Raw genomic sequence first — 22,942 nt, 5'->3', positions numbered from 1 at the left:
TGTGCATAATATTTATGTGTCTATGTATGTTCATGATGCGTGATAGATTGTATATTCTCTTATGTCAAAGTCAAACCAAGTCTAAGACCCGCTGAGCTGCGTATTTAAGAAAATAACGTTTTTAAAATTATCGCCCTACTATGCGATTCTCAAGAATTTAAAAAAGACTAGCAGGCTTTGACAATATAAGTTTAAGCTTCAGTTAGGGAAGCGTTTATTTGCTAGCTAAGTAAAAAACATTTTAAACAACTTTAAGCTCAGTTACTAGAGTATTTTTATAGCAATATTTGCAGGGCATCTGCAAGTCGTGCAAAATGTTTAGCTGCATTTCATGTCTATACATTGTTTTTTCTATGCTATGCCACAATTAAATTTATGATTTAGCATGGAAATATTTTTTTAACCCCTATCAGAGAGCACAGGTTTTTATATTTAACTGTATGTGTGAGTGTGTATGTGTGCATGTGTGTATGTGTATGTGTGTATTTTATTTATGGAAGTACAGCGACTCACTTGCCAATCGCGTTCTGCGCCGTGCAGGAGTACTCGCCGCCATCCTCCTCCTTGACATTTGAGATATTTACATGGCTGATGACATCGTCGTGTATGGTAACATATTGACCCACTAAAAAGCGAGAGCTGTCTGGTATCTATATGGAGTAGAAGCAGTACCAGAAAATATATCAAATATAGTCACAAAAAAAAAATAGCTGTATATTTGGCAATTAGACGATAAAGGAAATTCTTTCATTCAGCGAGTGAGAAAATTCTGAAGAAAAACGGCAGAACAACTATAAAAAATTCATGTAAATCGAATTGATTGAAATTGCATCAAATTTACACTAGGCTTAGGAGTGTGAGGGGGGGGGGGAGGGGGGTTATTCCTGGCAATGGCAAGGCAAGCGCTTGCTCTTGCTGTGAATGGAAAAAGAAAATGGAAATTTATGCAAATAAACGAAACAAATCCTTGAAAATGCGCCATGGACCAGGCCAAGAACTACAGAGCGCAGTACAGCAAAAAAAAAATGCTTGAAAAGAAAGTAAAATAAAAAGAAAGAATCAAGTGTAGGAAAAGCAAAGCAAAAGCCATGGGTCGGCATGCGGGGGGTAGAACTATGCTGGAAAAAAAGAAAAGAAAAAACTAGCTGTTCACGCTTTTCGTGAACATTTGTGCATATTCTTGGGTGTGCGTGTGTGTGTGTGTGTGTGTGGCACAAGCAACTCCATCATCATCAGCTCGCATGTGACGATAGCTGCGGAAACGGAAACGCTGCCTGCATTTCCGCTTGCGCCTGCTGCTGCTGCTGATGCTGCTGCTGCTGCTAAGTAAGTGCTCAGTACGTGTGTGAACTTTAGCCCAAGCACTGCCCCCTCCCCTTCTCTTACGCTGTCAAGTTGGGGCGCAACTGTGGTGGCCCTACTTACCGGAAATCCGTCCAAAGACCATGTAAATTGCGGCAGTGGATTTCCGGTGGCAACGCATTTCAATGATACCGTTGGACCCGGCTGCAGTGTTTGCTCCGAAAACCAATAAAGCAGTTCCGGCGAAGCATCTAAAATAGTCAGAGATAAAGATAGTGATACGGTTTAGACTATGGCATATATTTAGTGCTTAAGGCTCTCTCTCTCTCGCTCTCTCTGTGTGTGTGTGTGTGTGTGTGTGCGTGTGAGGGTCGGAGACTTGGCTTAAACCTTATGTTGCATAGCTTGCAGCTGGTTAAAGGGTATTTCATAAATGAGCGCGCTTTAAGGTATGTTTGAGAGTGTGTGTGTGCTTTTGAGTGTGCGTGTTTATGTGTGTGTGTGTGTGTATGTGTTGACTGCAGTTTATTAAATACGTTTCATATGAGATATTAACCTAAAATGCAGCTCTTTAGCAGATTTCATGTGAGATATTAATTTAAATTTAGGACGAATATTGCCTTTCATATTGTGCGGTTTGTGCCCTGATATATTCATAGATAAATTTTAAATTTAGCAAATTAATTCTAGCACAAATAGGCATCAAAATTTTTGTTAAAATCTACAAATTTAATTAATTAATTCAATTTTCGTATTTATATACTTTACAGTCAAGCATAGATATAACTTAATAAAATAGAATTTAATTGCATTAAGAAATCCAATTAAATCTAAAACATAAATCTAGCCGAGCCACGCAATCGACTAAATGGAAGAGGCCAGATTTTTCCAGCTGCTGATTTGAAGTGCATATATAGCAAATTGTATGAATTTCAGCTTCTACTTTTATTTTGTGTATTTTGTGCGATTTGCCAGCAGCTGAATGGAAGTGCATCTCCCAGCAGAGCCAATCTCATATAACATTTGCTTCTGCTTCCATTTATATTTATTTAGATATGTTGTATGTTGTGCGCTTTGCTTGCAATCAAAATCAGATTGGGAAAATGCTTTTTCAGATTTGCTTTGACTTTGACCTTAGGAGCGCAGCGGAAAATGCATTTGACAAGCGAGCAAATGTTATCCAGCTGATGAAAATTGTATCAATTTCCGCCCAACGACAGCGACACAAGAATTTCCCCGATGAAAATATCTACGCGAAGGCGACATTGCCAGTTATAAGCTGCCACACACACACGCACGCACACACACAGAGAGAGAGGCACACTCAGTTGACACAATTGCTGCCATATCCGGCCGCTTAATGGCGCTGCGTTGGATGCCGGCGCAATTTTGTGGTTGGGCCTTGCGCCGCACAGCAGCAGCAGCTCTTAACACCACAGCATATATGTGTGTGTGTGTGTGTTTGTGTGTGAGTGTGTGTGTGTTTGGGGGTGTAAGCAAGCCAATAATATATCGAAATCAATTTCCGTTTGTGCCTAAAAGCAAATCAGAAACGTTGCCAAAGCCGCCAAAAGCGACAAAGCGCGAATCTGAACCGCCTGCTGTCTAGTTGAGTTCGTGTGTGTGTGTGTGTGTGTGTGTGTGAGTGTAAGTGTGCGTGTGAGTTTGTGAGTTTGTGTGTAAGTGTGCGTGTGTGTTTTGGCCCCGAGCTGCTGAATGTAACAATGTGCTTGGCTCTAGGCGCAGCTGAGCGTGTGTGCTTTGGGTTTTAGTGAATGTGGTTATTAGAGATGCGCCACATTTTGCAGTCACAGTGAAAACAGTAACTGTTTCTTTAGAATACTGTTACTAACTATGAATATGTCTAACGTCAATATTTGTTTAGATATATGTTCAACTGGTTAACATATATCTAACCTGTTAAAGCCAGAACTGTGACTGTCACTGTTAACTGTGGAACTGCGACTGTCATGGCTTATATCGGAACTGCGACTGTCACGGGTATTATTGGAACTGTGAGTCACTGTTAACTATGACTGTCACGGTTAATGTCGAAACTGTGACTGTCACAGTTAATATCGCAACTGCTCCTGTCACTCGTGATTAGAAGACACAGTTTCAAACGTTCTTTGTCAGTCACAGCTACTCAGTCGGGCACTCAGCTGTTGCTCAACACTGATGGCTAGAATTTTAGTGCTGCTAATAAAATTAAGTTGCCAGCCTGCGTTTTATGGCTGCTGCGCGTTGTTCTTGTTGTTGCTTTTGGTTGTTGTTGCAAAATGCGAGCAATTTGCTAAATTAGAAATTAATGAAATGCAATTATGACAAACATTTATTTGTGCGGTTGTTGCGGTCATCAAGCGACGTTTATTTCGCTTTTGATTTGAGCAACCAGCAAATTGGCAACACCCACGCGGGGGGAGGGGGGAGAAAGGAAGGGGGGGGGCGGGGTGTGTTTGTCTGTGTGCGGCGAGAAGTGCGCCCATTTATGGCCATGGAAGCGTTAATTTATGACAAATAGAAAATGGGCTTTGTGGCTATTTAATTTATATATGTGCTGTGACAAATAATATTACTTACCGCCCAGTTGAAGCTCAGCTGTCGATTGGATTTGCTCCCATTCGTTGGACACAAAGCACTGATACATGCCCGGATCATCCTTTTGCACCTTCTTGATGATCAGACGCGCCGGATCGGTGAGTATCTGCAATTGTTATTTGATTAGTTGGGATTTGAGGGATGGGGGAGAGAAGAGGCACCCACCTCGACGCGATTGTCGCGCAATATGGGCTTGCCGTCGTGCAGCCAGTTGACATCGTGCACGGGATGGCCAGAGACAATGCATTGGAATTGTGCATCCTTGTCCACATCAACGGTCTGCACCTGCGGCTGCAGATGTGCGGTCAACGGAGCTGTGTGCGAAAAACCAGTTATCATAGCATATACGGGGGGAGGGGGGTTCCAGGCCCAGAGGTCGGATACAAACCTGTCACCGTGAGCGACACTTGGATGGTCTCCTCGCCCGCCGTATTATTGACCCAGCACAGATATTTGCCGCTGTCCTCGAGACGGGCCTGCAATGGCATAAATCAATGGCAATCATAATATTTGGCTTTCATTTTGCAGCCGACCATGGTGGAAAGGAGTGATGGGGGGGGGGGGGGGGATTTATGGTTAGATAGAGGAGCGCACATACCTTGGTGATTTTCAACAGACCCGCAGATACAATGGTTATGCGTTCGCTGAGCTGCAGCGGCAGCAGCTGCTCGTTCTCCTCCTTGAACCAGCTGAGAGATACAAATGAAAAGATACAAAGATACTTTGAGCAAACGAGCCAAACAAAGGGCCAACAATTGATTCATTTCATTAAAGTTGAGCGTTCCTTTGTTGTCTTCATCAAATTAATATGTCGATTGCATTATCAATAAAAATTGCCCACTGTGGCCCCCGATGATTGCCCGCTTGTTGAGCGAATCCCAGCAGCTCGAGAATGCATTCAATAATTTTCAATAGTATTGCAAAATGATTACCGCACTTCAATAATGTGCAGACCGGCGGGGGGATGGGGGTTGGAGGGGGTTAATGTTAATAAAAAATAAGCATATAAAGTGTTGCAGTTGAATGGACGCCGAGTGCGGATCAGGACGAAAGGTCGTCGCAATCAGGATTGCATTTCGATTGCCTTATTTAACGAGTATTTATGATAAACTCTTCCCATTCGGGGTATGCCCAACGGCCGACAAAGCTTGTGCAACATGCAACATAATGTGCGCCTTTAAAGGCAGGACTTTTTCTCTGGGTTTGTTTTTCAATCAATTTTTAAAGCGTCTCCTATTTTTAACCGTGTTTACAGGAGAGTTATTAGAGCTTTTTATTTCTATTTGCCTTGTTATAAGCTTGATATCGATTTTTACGACTCTAATGTTATCGATAATAATCGATTTGCAATATAAACTCAACTCTAATATCTATTTTAATTTAAATTTATTACAGAGCTCATTTAAATCATAAATAAAAATCTTCTCTCTCTCTGTCTCATTCTTTCTCGCTCTCTCTATCCCCCTCTACCTCTAACATTATTCTTAAATCGTCCCCCACGATTCGTAGATTGACATAGCTCAAAATTTTCCCTATAACTCGGTCAAATCTCATCCGATTTTCACGAGGTTTGGCTTTTTCTTCATGGTTTTCCCTCTAGATTAATCTGGCATTCAAATCTGAACACATATTTTTTAGTCGAAATTCATGTCAAAATCTTACCCCAAGATTCATATATAGACATTTCCCAACCCTATAACTCGGAAAAATCTCATCCGATTTTCACGAGGTTTGGATCTTTGTTCATGGATTGGTCTCTAGATCAATATTTCATCTAAATCTGGCAGCATTATTTTTAGTCAAAATTTAGGTAATAATTGGACCTCAAATATCCTATTTATTATTGCTATTAAGTCTCTCTCTCTTTCTCTCTATCAATATTTTGTTCTCTGTCTCGTTTTCTCTCCCTTTCCCTCTGTCTTACTATCTTTCTCTCTCCCTCTCTTTCGATCTTTCTCCCTCTCCCTCTCTCGCTCTCGCTCTCTCTCTCTCTCTCTCTCTCTCTCTCTCCCTCTCTCTCCCTCTCTCTCCTCCTCTCCCTCTCTCTCCTCCTCTCCCTCTCTCTCCTCCTCTCCCTCTCTCTCCCATTCTCACTCCCTCTCTGAAACTGAAGATTGCTGCCAATTTGCAAGTTTTTCGCAAATTTTCCAATTAAAGAGCATTTCCACTTCGTTTTGTACGTTGGGAAAAATGCAATCCGTTTTCATATTTTTCTTGATTATTTTTAATTTGAATGCTGTAAAAATATCAATTGCGAAAATCAACAACAGCGAAACGCATTTCGCAAGCGCGTGCCATAATCTGTTTGATGCTGCAAGGACGTCTGCCCCTGCCCCTGCCCCCTGTTGCTGCCCCCTGATGCTGTTGCAGCTCGTCAGCCCCTTGGCCCCAAACCAGCAGCAATGCGAATTGTGCATTTTAAATCAAGTTATTGATTTTAATTTGGCTTTAATTGCACTTGAGTGCGTATCGCATCTTATGGCATGCGGTGCGCGGCGCGTGGCACGTTGCAAATTGCAGGTTGCATATGCGAGTTGCCTGGGCATTTTTGTCTTAATTAAAATCATGGTAAAATGCGTCAAGCAACTCAGCCATATGCAGCAATATAATCGAAATACATATATATACTATATGCGAGGGGCACGAACAAAAGGTGCGCGGGCGCCGAAAAACTATGCAATAAAAAATGATTTCCCAGAATATTTCTATGCCAACAGAAGACGAGGCGAACCGCAACCGCGTCATGCAACATGGCAAATATTTAAACATTTATGAGCAGAGGCAAGCGGCAAGCAGCACCGCGGGACAACCAGGATACGGACCTTGCAGCAAAACAATGCAGCTGCAACGGCAGCAGCCGAGCAGAGCAGAGCAGAGCAGAGCAGCAGACCGCAGAGCACAAAACAAAAGTTGGCGTTGTTGTCGCCTCGCTGGCAACCAAATGTTGTTGTTGTTGTTGCTTTTGTTGTTGTTTCCTTTTGTTGTTGTGGCTTTTGTTGTTGTTGTTGTTGTCGTCTTGGTCTTGGTCGTCGCTCAGCAGGCGACATCAAATAGCAAACAAAACCAGCGGGCAGCTATATTTTCGGCATGTCGAATTTATGATGCCCTAAAAAACATAAAGCTAGAAAATTCTATATATCCAAATCCTATTTTTCACTGATTGACATATTTCATCTATATGAGATATGTGGATATATCGGTGCTGCAAAGCCAACAAGAAATATTCTTTTGATTGTTTCAGGCTTCAAGCCAATTACCTAATTTAGGTTTCGGTTTGTTCAAGTTTGGCCTCAACTCCTGCTTTGCTTTATATTTACAACATTTTTATGCATTAATTACATTTTTTTTTACCATGGCCCGTTGTACTGAAAATATTTCAAGCCGTAAATAAATTCAAATACAAAATGCGGCCTAGAATATCAAGTATAGAATATCTAATAAAGTTGGCTGGCACCTAAGGTGTTTTATGCCTTGGTTTTGTTTCAGCTCAACATTTGCTTGGTTTAAACCATATTTAAAATATTGACTATTTATAGAACTCTAATTCTGACCGATTAAATTTTTTAGGAGATATTTGATAGAGTAATCTATTGTTGATAATGTGTTGCTGATATGTTTATAGCTCGAAGTCTGATTAAAATATCTAAAAAGCAAATAGATTCTTCTAACAAGAGCTCAACTTTAAATCGATCGTTCTCAGGTCAGCTGTAGGTTACATATAGCTATAGGCTATAGTAGGACGATCCGCTCACAAATGTCATATATACAATGTCTGCAGCTAAAGAACATATCTGTTGATGTGAGTTCTTCAAGAATATCTATGTTCAATTTAAGAAGTCTGTTAGGTCTGTTTATCAAGCAGGAATATATATATATATATAGAGAGATATAATAAGTCTCTTAATCAGTCTCAGATATAGTCAAAAAAAAGTCCCCTTCCTGCATGACCCATTTAAAATACCCTCTGGCAGGGTACTTTTGGTTTATATGCGCCGTGACAGCGGCAACAGCGCATAACGTGGCGTATCCTGGCGCATCCTTTATGCATGCACTACGAAGGACACCACCAAGCAGCTACAATGACCCATTATCCTGTTACATTGCGTCCTGGCGGCCACCATAAAAAGCAATGCATGTTTTAGCACTCGAGCATTTGCCATGATGATGAGCCAAGTGGCCGAGTGGACGAGTGGCCGAGTGGACGAGTGGCAAGTATCCTGTGTCCTGTGATTACCTGTGCCAGCGCAGCTTCGACGAGCTGTCCTTCAACTTGAACGGGGCCGTTCAGCAAGCAATTTGCCATTTTGGCCATAAACGTTGCTCATTTGATTGATTTGTGCTTGACACACAGAAAAAACAGAAAAAATAAAAGTGGGCAAAGAAATTTGTTTGAACTGGCCCCGGGGAAATCTCCATAACGCCTCAAAGACTCCTGCCAGATGAATGCCAGCGATTGTGACAAGAGTTTCGAGTGGCTCAATAAACAATATTTGATGTATCGTGTCGAAAGTCAAGCTAGACAGCGCCCCAGGGCGGCAGAGCGACAGCAGGGGAAGGGGAGGGGGGGGGGGGTGTGGAGCGAAAGGAGCTCGTTTAATCGCAGAACATGCTCGAATATTGTGTGAGAACACACGTTATGAATTGAGCCGAGCAACTGAGCTGTCAAATTGTTATAATAAAATCATATACTAGACTTTTTTGTTTGCGGAAAAGTGAAGTTGAAATATCCTTAAAGTCGAGCGCCTTGGAGGTGTCTTGAATATAAATGGGATATAAATAGCTGATATGGGAACGAGCGAAAGAAAAAGATGTATATTTCTATACTTTGCACATTTCATGACAAAATTATAATACTCTTAACAGATAGATACAGGTATATACATATATATGATACCCTCTTGGGGTATAGTAGGATTGGGTATAGCTTCTTAATCCTCAGAGCTTCTATGTCGTAGAGATTCCGTTTAGAGAATCATATTACAAATTTGTCCTTAAATGTGTAACGCATAAAAGAACACATCTTCCACCCCATAAATTATATAACATATATACTTGATCCGTATAGCAACAGCAGAGTTAATATAGCCATGTCCTTCTCTACGTCTGCCTTCGAGCTAGTCTCTCAGTTTTAAAGCTATTGTCTTTCAACTTTGCATAGGTCCGTCTTTCTGATGATGTTGAAACCAGATCGAACTATTATATCACATAGCTGCCATAGAAACGATCGGTCGAAAAGTAGGCCCTTGTATGGAAAACTCTTTGGTTTCTTAAGATATCTTGGGTAAACTCGGCATTTATTAGATTCACGATGCCCCTCATATATATTCATAATCTTATCAACATCGGATAACTATATCATATAGCTGTCATAGGTAGGATCGATCGCAAAATGAAGTTCTTATAGAAAAACTGTTTTTATTTTCTCAAGATATCTATTGTTTCTAAGCGCACCTATGGCTAGTTTTACTAACATGTCTTCAATAAAGCCTCTAGGAGCAATTAGTAAAAAGTAGACTTTCTGTAGAGACTCTCACATCTGCTGTATGTCTGCAAGGGTATAGAATCTTCGGCGTGCAGATGAATGTCTTTCTTTTTTCTATTTATTTTATATTTTATAAGCTTTCTAAAAGATCTACGGAAGTTCTACTAAATTTACTTTCAGATCCTTTTTCCTCTACTGCAGCTATTTTTATGGATTTTATTAATGTTTATTAATATAATAAACTTTTTTTCGACTTATTTATTTGTGTATACACATACAGCGACTTCTTCCTTAATTTTTCTCCTGTATTCAAATATTGACTTCATTCTTAAATTTTAAAAATTTCAACACATATTTAGGTCTTGATCTTATATAACCCACCCCAAGCACAGGAATTTGGTACACAAATCCCCGCTCGGAAACTTGGTATTGCTTTTAAAGTATATCTAGGATTTATATATTTGTATATGCTCAATATATGTATGTTCAATCTCTGTATCTTTGCTGCGCGAACGTGACACAGCAATTTCTATGTTAAATATCTGCTGCTGCTTGTTTAACTATCCATAACACACTTTCACACAACCTGCTGCATTTTTCGGTGAGCTTTCACATTTGACAATTTGCCTGACATTTTTATTATGTTTTCCACTTTTTTTTTTCTGCGCACACTTTTTGCTTTATTTTATTTTTGTTTTCTTTATTTTTTTTTTGGGGGGAGCGTGCTAAATATTTCACATTGTGTCATAAAATGCGCGGCAACTGTGTGTGCGCGACCCCGCACTCAGCCACGCCCCCTTCCCCTTACCCCTCCGCCAGATGTGACCTGTGACACGAGAAAAAAATATTCGCGGTTGCCACGGGGTGTCTGTGTGTCTGTCTGTGTCTGTGTGTGTGTGTTTTAATACAAGTTGAAAGAGTCAAAGAAGTATATTCGTTTTAGGCAATGTCCAAGAGTCCATCTGACCTGAGATTATATACACATATATATACAAGTGGAAAATCGGGCAAATCTATATCTTCCATAGTTCACCCAACTAAACTAGACTACAGATGAGCTCCTTTAAGGTTTGGCAAGGGCGTGGCATATCAACAAGATTGATATCCCTCTACAAATTTAACAGCTAGTCTGCTTTAAGCAAAAAGAAAGCGTATTACGCAGTCGGTACGATCTTATTGATTGGTTGATAATCTTATTTGTTTGTTTTTTTTTTGTTTTTTTGCTGGCTACTCACCGATATGTCGGCACCGGATGTCCTTGAGCAATGCACGGCAACGTTGTTTGGCCATTAAGGACGACATGCCGCATCGAATGCTTCTCGACGTTAATGCGCGGCTGTACCATGCCCTTGGGCTCTGTGACAATAATGCGGCCGGGATATGTCGAAATTTGTATTTCACCTGCAGAAAACGAAAAAAACAAAAGTAAGAGAAAACGCAAATGGTTAAAGGTAAACATGTGTCTGGCAATTTTAACAAGTGGCAGCTGACAGCGCGACGCGCTTTTTGGTTAGATTTAAGTGCGCGGCTTCTTTGCCAAATTGATGGCAGCACATCAATTTATATATATATGGTATACATACTTTTTTTTAATTAATTAAAAGTAAATAAAAGCAATCAAGTTGATTGCGTGCGCCAGGGAGGTCAGCAGCAGGGTCAGACCGGAAGCAGGATACACTTTTGCCTGCTTTATTATGCATGCGCATTATAATACCCTGCCCTTAGGCTCAGTTCGAAAAAGGTGTCGAGTGTCAAATGAATATATGTATTTTTGGATATCTATAGAAAACTCCATACAAATCTGCAGTGATAAATTTAAGGTGGAATTTCGTTTAAAACGGACAACTTTAAGGGGAACATAGAAACAAGTTCAGATAGAAACAGACAGGCGAAGAAATAGACATGACTATATCAACACGGTCGGAGATATCTCCTTCTATGCGTTACACATTTCATGACAAAATTATAATACCCTCTACAAGAGCATACAAATCGTATAATGTTTTCTGTGCACGCGTATCTGGAAGAAGATGGCATCTCGAGCTTTAGCACAATAGCTACAATCTTCGGATAGTTTGTTTTACGTAATTGATAACTCGCTTCGTTTAACTGAAATCGATAAGAACCGATAACGCCTTCTGTATCTTGAGCACATCTCTAGAAGAAGATGGCATCTCGAGCTTTAGCACAATAGCTACAGACTTTAAGCTGCGATAGTCACGTAATCGATAACTCGCTCCGTTTAGCTGATATCGATAAGAACCGATAACTCATTTTTTTAGCTAATCTCGTAGCTATAAAACGCTGGAGTCGAAAATTTTGGATGTAGATGCTCGTATAGTTTACACAGATCCTGTAATTTCAGTTTTTGCCTTTGACCTTATCAAGTCAATATTTTCTACGTATATTAAGAAGAATTTATATCTAGAAATATCTAATCACAGCTGGTCACACTGTGACAACAGAATAGAGTAGATCAAAAAGTAGAATTGGTTTAAGAACAGTTTTTAAGAGTTTTAGCATTTATCTTTTAGATCAATTGTTGTTATTCAATAACATAGTATTTCTGGCAGTGTATTTAAGTTGTACTTATATTAGCTTTATTTAATGTGTGTTATTTAATTATTTATTTATTTTCCCCCTCACTTTGTGACCTTGCCGACCTGCAACTATGGACTTAAATGGCAGCTGCTTTAAAGCATGTGGTCGCATTCGTTTCTATTTGTGTTAATCCAATATGACATCTAATCCAGGAGCGCGTTTAGTGGGCCATTGGGCCAACAAAATCTGTTTCCAATGTTCGGTCTATTGTCCTTGCACTCACGCTCTCTCTCTCTCTCTCTCTCACACTCTTTTTGTCTGTCTCTCTCTCTCTCTCTCTCTCGCTCTGTCTGCCTCTGTTGGTGCTGCGCAATTTAATTTATAATTTTACTCGAACATCATCATCAGGTACAGCCCTTTGCCCTTGCACAGCCCCCCCCTCTACGCCCCTCCCTCCTGTCTCATTGCTCCATTGTGCATTAGCAGTCGTATTATTGTTAGCCGCCATTGTTGTGCCCGTTATTGTGCAAAATAAATGGATTTTTGGTTTAAATTGTAATTATGCGCTGCCAGCATAGCATAGACATAGCTGCCAGCATAGCCCACAGCCCACAGCACACACACAGAGAGAGAGAGAGACAAAAACTGTTGCCTACTTTTGTGCGCGCCAGGTAAAGCCCGCGCTTAAATTAAGCGTAGCTCATGTGCATGCCTGTGTGTGTGTATATGTGTGTTTCTGTGTGTGTATGTATCTGTCTGTGAGTGTGTTTGTTAAATGAATTAGTTATGACCAGCTAGCTCTCTGGCCAGCAGCCAGAACTGTTTCATGTTACACTTTTAATGAGTGCACTCTAAGCAGTTTTTAATGTCCGACTGCGAGTGTGTGTGTGCGCTTGTTTGTGTGCTTGTTTGTGTGCGAGTGTGTATGTGTGTTGTGTGTTGGTCACTTGAATGGGCATTGTTTAGCCTTGGTTATGTGTAGTGCACTGGTAATTAATATGCGGCGGCTTACACACAAACACACACACACACTCGCACGCACACTCGAAATGCCAAAAATTGGGTTGGGTTTTGGTTGCGGCTTTTGCGGTTTTTGGCCAAAAACTTAAGGCCAAATTGTGCGCTACAACAATGGCCGATTAATTGAAAGTATATATATGTATAAATACTTCTTTTTTAAATTTCAACAAGTGCTTGAGAAATCAGAAGAGCACAAGCCAGGGGTCAGCTGGTTTCTAAAGGAAAAAACAAATTAAACTTGCAGCGAACTGTGAACAAACTTTGCCCAGGCACACACACACACACACGCACACACAGGCACACAAGCAAGGAGGGGAGCATAAACTTTTATCGTATTGATTGATGATGTGTTATGTGCGCACAAAAGGCTAATAGAAATTCAGCTTAAGCGTATTTTCACACACAATAAACTTCAAATAAGCACAAGATACACGCAACAAAAAGATCTCTTCACGTATACAATTCATCTCTATCTTGCTCTCTCTCTCTCTGTCTCTCTCTCTACTCTCGCTGTCTCTTTCTCTATATATATCTTTGTGTGCGTCTGCAGTTGGCTTTGCTCTGGCAGCAGCTCCCTGGCGCATTGGCCCTTCTTTGCCGGCGATTGAATGTCACACATCATAAATTATGCACAACAAAACTGAAATTGACTTGGACAACAGCTATAAACTATAAACTTCAGATATTCACACACACACACACATACACACGCGCACACACAAAAACAACAACAACAAATTGTTGTGCAAATAATTTGCTGTTCTTGATGGTAAAACAAGATAACACTGCGTAATACACAAAGGAATTTGGCGCATTTCAAATGAAAACTGAAGAAACTTAAGGCCAAGTTTACATATTAAAAACGGAACTTAAAAAGAATTTATGGTAACTCAAAAATAACTAAGAAGTTTATAATAATGATAACGTTTGCATTGCTAAAAGCTTAAAGTTAATTAAAACTATGCCAAAATTTTACAAGAACTAACGACCAGACAAAAAAACTCAAACGGGAGTGCCCGACTAGGAGACACCCTGTTTCTACAGTTACCAAATGCAGCTCACGCTAGGATTGGATGTGCGATATTTTATCTGTATATACCATTCTATAAGCTACATGTAAAATTTGGTGATTGTAGTTCTTGAAACCTATGCGATTTGCTAAAAGAACAGTATTTTGTTATAGATTTTTATCGATGGCTTAGAAACGGGGAAAGTTATCGATTATGGGATAAACTTGTGCTGCGCGGGCAGGTATAAATTATGGACCTACATTGAAAATTTCAAGTCTCTAGATCTTATAGGTTTCATACATTCATACATACGAACCTATAGAAAGACGGACGAACAGACAGACAGCATGGCTGATTCGACTCGGCTATTGCTATGCTGATCAAGAATATATATACTTTATGACATTTACACCAAAACATAATACCCTATTTATCCATTTCCAATTGTAAGCATATTAGGTTAAATGGAAAACCCGTTTTGAAATTAATCAAAATGAAAATAGAAAAGTTGCATTTAAATAGAAAATATTATTTAACATACTTCGTGAAATCTCAAATTGGAATGTTTAAAATATGTCTTGTAAATTAACAGACGAAAAAGAAAAGATTGTTTACAATCGTTTTCCAAAGTCTTTTAACTTTTTACTTTTTGTTTTCCTTTGTGCAGAGACAGTATGGGTCAAAAATAGTATATATCTGATATTTCTGATATTTATATTATAATAAATTTAATGAACTAACAAATTAAAGCTTATAGATAAAATTATGTGGGGTTAAAGCAAGCTTTTGGTAACACAATGGAACCTGCAGTACTTTGTGTTGCAAAAGCTGTATTTCCTCCTAGCTCAAAGCTTATACAAAAAGAAAATCGAAGTTCAATTTCCTATGCATATTCAATAGCTTAACTAAAGATAACCTCAATTATGCAACCAAATTTTAATGTTCGACCTACTTGAGAGTAGGGCAAAACTTTTCTATTTGCTGCACAAAAAGCTGATGAAAAGCAATTTCACAAAATACCAAGTTGATGGCATTCAATTTTAATATTGTCCCAGTTATAAGCCGGGTATAACTTTCATAGCAAGCCATGCCCCCCAAGCTGCTAATTAATTCAACTTAATTATGTGGCAACAGAGCTTGCCACCAGCTGGAGCAGCAGCAGCAGCAGCAGAAGAGAGGAAGGGATGCAGGAAGGATGCAGTGGAGCATTGCTGACTGGACGATTAAGCTGAAAATGTGATTATCACGTACCTGTCAGTCTATTTACAGTGCGGCATGTGTAGCTTTTGTACGCATCATTGGGCCCCGCATTATTTATGTACAATTCGCCATTGGATAGGACCGTGTACTTGCCGCCAATGTCCGTGTTTGGATACAGATGCATGCCCGTGTCCTGCACCCAGGCGGTGACCATTACAAATTCCGACATGTAGCTGGGCACCTGCCAGGTGAGCGGGGAGACGGAGAGTTAAGCAAATTTGATCAGCTCGAGTTAAATTTAATTTGCGTGTTAAAGTGCATTTTGTGGCTGAGTGGCAGAGATCCCGAAGAGCGCTAGCAGCTCCACCTGGAGCCGTCTGCTTGGCTTACCTGACATTTCAGCACCGCCGTGTTGCCCGTCATCACGTATTCGTCGTGCACCTGCACCGTGTACTTCTGGTTGACAACTGTAACAAATGGCCAGCAATATTTTTTGTTAGCTTTCAAATTATATATATTTTATATATTGTGCAGCTGTCGGGCGTAAGGACAAACAATTATGTTACGTTTTTATAAGCCCAAATCCTTTTTGTTTAATTTTTATTGTTGGGCTGCAGCTCATAAAAAAGGACCTTCGCCCCAAAAAGGTTCGCTCGCCGTTGCCTGACAGCCAAAATATGTCGCACATTAAACAGGCGCCGCCAACACACACCATATCGAAGTCCTTTGTCACACTCACACACACACACAAATCATGTCCAGGACATTGTGACACTTGGCAAAAGTGTGACCGTTTGTCACAGAACCATTAAAAATTGGTAGCGGCAATTTGAGTTGAAGATTTTTTTTGCCTGTTCTCACGTCAGCCAACAGCGCAGAGGCCAAAATTAAGAATGACAAGGATCCTAAAACTGAGCCCGCTCGCTGCACAGTGGTACGAGAGTGCTCAAATTGTTGGAATTACAACATGTGGCTGCCATACTTAAAAGTGTGAGTGTTGTTGTATTGCCAAGAATTTCAAGAACTTATTGGAAAAAATTACTTTGTCCAAATTGAAAATATATTTTAAATTGCATCTTAAATATGCTGGAAAATGTTTTTAATAATTAAAGAATTTCTAGAAAGTGTGGCAGTAAGTTTTTAATGGCTTATTTTTTTATATATACAGGTAAATAAATATTTTGTATGTAAAAATACCGCAAATATTTAAACATGCTTTAAGAATTTCCAGTACTTTTTCCTTAAAAATTACTCAGTTTGAATGCAAAATATATTTTTGGTATTTTATTTGGTATTTTTGCATATGCAGGAAAAATTAATTTAGTGTTGAAAAATATTGAAAAAATTTCTAGAGCTCTTTAGTTGAAATCGAAAATATTTTTTGATTGGCGATTTTTATATTCAAGAAATATATTTGGTATTTTATGAAAAAATGAATTAGTTAAAATTGAAAATATATTATTTTTGGCTATTTTTTCGGAATTATTTAGTATTTGAAATATTTAAAGAATTTTATGAGGTTGTTTAAAAAAATTACTTTTCTCAAATATTATGTGTGCCAAATATTTATTTTGTTTATTTATTTTTTTTTTTTTATGGTCGACAATTCTTTGAATTGTTTTGTACCACTGTGCGCAGCTGTTGTCACATGCTTACCACGAGCGCCTAGCTCTGGTAACCGCATTCAACACCCGCCTCCCCCCCCCCCCCCCCGCCACGACCCCACAGTTCCCCTTTTAAAGCCTGCTGTTGGCATTTGTAAATTAATTAAGATGGACAAAGGCAATTTTCTGCACGCCTCGCCCGAAAAATATTTGGAAAATGCGTTTCGCCAAATGTTTTCGAATTTAAGCTTCTTACAGCAGAGCCTAAAAACTAACTGTATAAATGCGAGGGTGTGTGTGTTGTGTCTGTGTGTGTGTATGTGTGTGTGTGGAAACTCTTTTAAATGCCGCTCACGAATTGGTTTTTGTTTGCCCAACTTTAATATGCTAAAATTGGATAAAGTTTAATTTGAAAAGTTGTTGTTATTATTTGGGAGTTTATTTTGTTTTTCTTTTCTTTTTTTTTGTGCGATTTTTGTACGTTTTTCTATGCTGCAACAAGAACAACAACAACGAGAAAAACAACAACTGAAAAAGTTTGTGACAACATTTTATTATAATTCCTCTGACCAGCGCGGCTGCTGTTTTCAGTGGAGTTTAGTGAAATTTTGTTTTCTATATATTTTTTCTCTTTATCTTCATTATTTGTATTGCTGCCAGGACCAAAACAGGATCAAAACAGGACAGCCGGCAACCGGGCAGGACTCGAGTTGCTTCGGCTTGAGTTTTATTTTTTCGCTTTTTGGCAATTTTTTTTTTGTTGTATATTTTTTCTATTTTTTGCTGCATAGTTTGGAATTTTAAGCAAAGGCAAAGTTTTTTTATTTTTTATTTTCTAGCTTTCAAGTTGCATTTGGCAGAGCGCGCGGGTTGGCATGCGGCAACATTGTGTTGCATGGAAGGACAGGAACAGGACAGCTGGGCAGGAGCCGTAAGCATGAAAGCTAAGTTTATAGACGTCACACAATGTAACTGAGGGGGGAAAGTGGGGAGAAAGAGGGGGGAGAGCAGGCTGCACTTGCATTCTAGGCGGAAATTCATTTCCGCTTTGTTTTGTATGAGTCTATCTGTGTGTATATCTTTGAGTGTATCTGCGTGTGTGTGTGTGTGTGTGTGTGGCAAACTTTTTGTTGCACAAATTTATGTTTATGATGTGCGCCGGCGGAAAGATGCTTTTGGTAGCGCCAGTCTTTGGCTGATTTGCAGCTATTGTGCCGAGCGAACTATTAAATTATGGCCTAGCCAAGCGCACTGCAAACACAACGAGGGGGGAGGGAGGGAGGGAGGCGGGAGGCATGCGGCATGCTCAACGATGTGCATTCAACTAATTACGAACAAATTACGCAGGTTTCATACACAAGCAGCCAGACGGACGACAAGGGCGGCAGGTGGAAGAGCTGCAACCGGGGCAACTTTGTAGCTCAATCAAAAACTTTGATAGCACAGACAGAGACGAGAGAAAGGGAGACAATGTAGTTGTGCATGTGTAAGTGTGTGCATGTGTGTGTGTGTGTGTGTGTTGCACAAATGCAAAAGTGCTAGCCAAGTTGCAACTTTGTGGCATCATTCATCAGCCGCAGTCGCTGTGCGGCATGTCCTTGGCCTGACAGAACGAAAACTTTCCGACTTTTTGTATTGTATGCAGAATTTGTCAAGTTTCCTGCTCGTTCCTCTTCTTCTTCTCGCTGTTGTAGTTGTTGCTTTTTTTAGCGCTAATTACGCGCACTTATGCCAAAAGGACCTCAAGGATACGCACGCCGCGAACTAAGCGCTGGCAATTAAATAAAACCCAAAAGACGCCAAGGCGCCCAACATACAAAAGTCAACTTCGCACACACACATTAGCTGAGAAATTAGAAGCTGCCGGTGGTCAGGCGACGGGGTTGGGGGGCGGCTTCGGGGGGGGGGGGGGTGTATGTTCGCCCGGGGCGACATCGCCTGGCAACTTTTGCAAATTAGGCAAAACGTTTTGCGCCAAATCTACGCGCTGTCAAATTGTTCGAGCGTAAAGCGTTGCGGCCACTCGTCTAGAAATTGGTCGACAAAAAAAAAACTAAAAGACAAATAGACAAATACAACCATTTTCCACACACAAACACAAACACACACACACACGCATAGAGGGAAAAACAATCAAAGCGACCGCAAATAAAGCAAAAAAAAAATAAGTGGCTCTTGTTGTGCATGCACGACAAGCATATACCCTGTACGCAGCACACGTTTTTATATACGTAAGCATATACTTAAGTCTAATATTTCGATCTGATATCTCATTTAGATTGAAATAAGTAGAGAATTTTAATCTTATTCCACGTACGATCTCCTAAGCCTGAACATGTAGTTATTTTAATAACTAGGTAATTCTGAATCTGAAAAATAAAATAGTTTTGCTTAAGTCAATCACAATTTAATCATAATTCAACTTCTGTTAACTTGTATCAGGTACTTGATCAACGCATTAAGCAGACTTTATGAAAAAGTGCTTGGAAGAAGGGTTTTTGATCTTAATTCGAGCTCAGACTTGAACAAAGATTTTGTAAACTTATTTAATGCTCTGTTGGATCATAGATAACTTCTACTGCTCTTTTTATGACATTTGTAAAGTTCAATACACCCCTTTCTAACTCATTTTCTAAATGGCTACAGGGTATAATAAGCCAGCGACATGGCGTATACGTAACATTTTGTTGAGTTGCTGAAAAATGACCGCCGGATGTGGAAACTTTGCATGTAGCCACGGCTGCGTATCTATATGAGTGTGTCTGTGTGTGTGTGTGTGTGTGTGTGTGTGTGTGTGTGTGTGCGTGTGTGTGAGGGGGGCTTACGGGTGCACCCTTACATATCTAAGATCTTTGCGGTGGCGACTTGTCTGTTTGTTTTCGCTTTCAACTGTTTTCTTTCTGCACGGTTTTTGTGTGCGAGTCTGTTAATTAAACGGAGCAGCAGCCGTAGCCGCAGCCGCAGCCGCAGCCCAAAAGCCAAGAGTCACGAGTCGTGAGCTCTTCCTTTGAGAGTTTTATCTACGCAACTGGGCATTTTATATGGCATTCAAGGCTTTTATGGCCAGTGCTAATTGTTGTTTTTGTCTGCCGGCATTCACTGTAGTTGGCTGTCCAATGAGCCGTAAAATCTATGCGACATGCGATGCCAATCAATGTGATTGGCCGTGGCGACTTTTCGACTGCTCCGCCTCCGGCCCAACGGCTGCTCATTAATGCACTTTATTAAAGTCCCGCGCCAAGTGCCAAATGAATGACAAACTTTTCTAGTTGAAACTGGCTAACAAAAAATAAAATAAAAATAAAAAATCAAGACGAAGTTTTGGTGCGCTTTTAGGGTTGCAAAAGTTAAGAGCCGAAAAGTTGTTTAGTATTTATTGAAAATTCAACAATCGAAAAAATTGTGCTTTGCGCTGTCTCAAAAGTTAATTCATGTACTTTTTCATGGCTTGTAGGAAATACGGAAGAACTAAACAGCCCTGTCCAATTTTATTTTGAACACTATAAAACTTTTTTTGAAGTACGTCATCTACCTGTCAATTCATATTTTGAATATTGTTAAACTTTAGTTCTAAGTACGTGCTCTACAGTTGGCCAAATGCAGTTTGAGTTGACCTTATAAATCTTGGCTAAATTATGTTTCCACTCGGAAAAACTCTTGCAAGAAACTATTTTCGTTTCCTTCGAGCTGTCTAAAACTCTATGCTAAAATTGTTTGAGGACGTGCTCCGCATTTATCGAAAAATTAAGGACAAAGCGGTGAAAGTAAAATCTGTATATTATAAACATTTAAATATGTTTTTTACAGGCTTAGTAAAGTCCAGGCCTCAGCCGAAAAATAGGCTGAAAACTATTGTTGGCAATTTGGGCATCTATATTTACTGCCCTTCTATGCGATTCTCATTCATTTAAGTGTGTTTTGTTAACAAGATGTGTTGGCAATTTAACAGAGCGTATTTCTGCGCATATTTTCAATTTAATTTACTCTCCTGTTCTCTTTATATTTAAAAACCCATATTTATCTAATTCCCTTCTATGTGATTCTCATGAATTGTAGAAATAGCTTTCAATCTAACAGAGCGTATTTTTGCTCATAGTTTCAATTAAATGTATGCGCTTGTTCTCGCTATATTTAAAAATCGCTTGTTCTCGCTATATTTAAAAATCTATATTTATCAATTGCCCTACTTTGCGATTCTCATGAAATTAGAGACAGGGTTTCATGCTTCCATTCTGTTAACTAAATGTATTTGCGACCTAACAGAGCGTATTTTTGCACATTTGAAATTCAGGAGAAACGAACTTCTGGAACTGTCACAACAGTTCTGCGTTGTCTGCACCAATTTGGTTGCCTAGTAATAAAACTTCCAGCGTGGTTAGGGCAGCCAACCGACCGCCAGAGTCAATTCTCGCGCTTGGCCGCCAAATTAGCGGCGAGTTGTGGATCTTATCCGCCCAGCCTCACCCCGCCCCGCCCCGTTCCGGTTCGCTCCGCTCCGGCAGTCAACATTTTGGCAGTAGTAATTAAAACTTGCGTTGCCTGCTTTTAGGCGCTGCGTTTCGAAAACTTTGCAATTAAGCCGAAAGTTTTTGCTAGCCAACGACAAGCTGAGTTAGCGCAAAATCAACTGCCGCACGCGGCCATAAAAATTACGCTTAAATTAATTATACAAAAATTTTATTAAATCTACTTGAACTTACCGCCGCGCACGTGCACCTCCCGGCTGAGCACCGTGCCGACCAGATTGCGCAGTTTGCATCTGAGGAAAATATATTTTTGAAAAAAATATTAAGTATACGCCGTGTGCAGCAGGCGCTCACCTGTAGACCGTGGCGTGGACCTCGTGTCGATATTTTTCGGCTGTAAATGGATAAAACATCATGCTGCCATTGGACAGCTGAAATACCATGTCCTGCTGCGGCGGTATGGGCGTCCATTCCACCTAGAGAGAGAGAGAGAGAGGGAGAGAGAGAGAGGGGAGCGTGAGACAACGGGGCGTATTAGTTTTTCTTTTCTCTTTCTGTTTTTCGGGCAGTCAATTAACTTGGAAATGAGCGGCAGACTAAAAGTGGCATGCATAATTAAGCAGGCGAAAACAAAGTGCAGAAAGAAAGCCAGCCACGCCCATTTTATGGAATATATGGATATATATATATATATATATATGTAGTATACAAACCTCGGGCGGTGGGCTGCCATGGCCGGAACATTCTATGAGGCCGCCGGAATTGTTGGAGAACTCAACGCGATGCGGCGGCTCGTGCAGAAATATCGGTCCCTGCAGATCCAAGCCATTAACTATGTAGCTCGTCTCAGCTGCAGAGAAGGAGAGAGAAAAGGAGAGAGAGATTCAGAGAGTGTGAGAGAGAGAGAGAGAGTGGGCTATATAGATTAAGATCCCGCGTTTTCTGTCGTGTAATGCAAGAGCGGCCAAAGTTAATTTCAATTTCATTTAAGCCACAAACTTTTTTGGCCAAAATTAAGTGACGCAGTCCTTGTTGTTGTCCTTGTTGTTGTTGTTTTTGCTGCTGCTGCCGTTGCCCGGCGGCTTGGCCTAAATTTTAATGAGCATCTCTCGTGGACCACAACAAAGGCACGCACAAAGCGAAAAGACAATTGCTTTTTACCTGTGGCCAACGCTTCGTGGCTTTATTATTTTTTTATTTTTTACTTTTTGTGGGCGTGGCATGGTGGGCGTCTCCGCCGAGTCCTGCCTAATTGCTGTGACGCAGCAGCCGCTGGCCAGGCATTGCATAATTTTTGGCCGTATTTTAAAGGCGCTTTTGATGCGGCTTTTATGCCTTATTTATTATTCACTTGGTAGTCAAGGCAGCCATCCCAGCCGCGTGGGCGTGACTTGTGTGTGTGTGTGTGTGTGTGTGTGTGTGTGTGTGTGTGTGTGTGTGTGTGCATGTCAAGCTTTATTTGCATTGCGGCTGCCTGACAACTTGAGGCGTTGCCTCACAGTGCACTGACCCGTTTTTGTGCCGCACAGCAACTCGTGTAGATAACGCATATATATATATATTTTTTTGTGTTTTTTACCATCCAGCTACATGAATAATTTAATTATTTTTAAAACATAGTAAAAAATATATTACACGCGTTTTTTGCGTTAGGCAAGAGCAAAAAACAAAAGACATTTATGAGATTGCAAAACTATTTCGCTTTAATTTCGCCAGTTG

At 40.3% G+C, this 22,942-nt stretch overlaps 1 protein-coding gene across 6 annotated transcripts in view; it reads right to left on the bottom strand.

The window, feature by feature from the left end:
- Dscam4 (Down syndrome cell adhesion molecule 4) overlaps positions 1-22,942 on the bottom strand; it is a 58,330-nt gene that overhangs the window by 15,391 nt on the left and 19,997 nt on the right. For all 6 annotated transcript variants that reach the window (XM_064685588.1, XM_064685585.1, XM_064685586.1 and 3 more), the window contains exons 3-14: positions 21,937-22,073; positions 21,578-21,699; positions 21,458-21,516; positions 15,544-15,620; positions 15,205-15,394; positions 10,618-10,783; positions 4,499-4,589; positions 4,289-4,376; positions 4,066-4,214; positions 3,883-4,006; positions 1,426-1,553; positions 514-650 (exon numbers count right to left, since the gene is read on the bottom strand). In XM_064685588.1, coding sequence (XP_064541658.1) covers positions 514-650; positions 1,426-1,553; positions 3,883-4,006; positions 4,066-4,214; positions 4,289-4,376; positions 4,499-4,589; positions 10,618-10,783; positions 15,205-15,394; positions 15,544-15,620; positions 21,458-21,516; positions 21,578-21,699; positions 21,937-22,073 — 1,468 coding nt within the window. The remainder of the gene's footprint in view (positions 1-513; positions 651-1,425; positions 1,554-3,882; positions 4,007-4,065; positions 4,215-4,288; positions 4,377-4,498; positions 4,590-10,617; positions 10,784-15,204; positions 15,395-15,543; positions 15,621-21,457; positions 21,517-21,577; positions 21,700-21,936; positions 22,074-22,942) is intronic.

The sequence above is a fragment of the Drosophila montana genome, unplaced genomic scaffold (genome assembly GCF_035044405.1).
Source record: "Drosophila montana isolate Dmon_TW-CO22-7 unplaced genomic scaffold, ASM3504440v1 contig_3083_1, whole genome shotgun sequence".
Lineage (NCBI taxonomy): Eukaryota > Metazoa > Arthropoda > Insecta > Diptera > Drosophilidae > Drosophila > Drosophila montana.
Note: the sequence above shows the minus strand (reverse complement) of the source record. Positions and strands in the feature narration are given on the sequence as shown.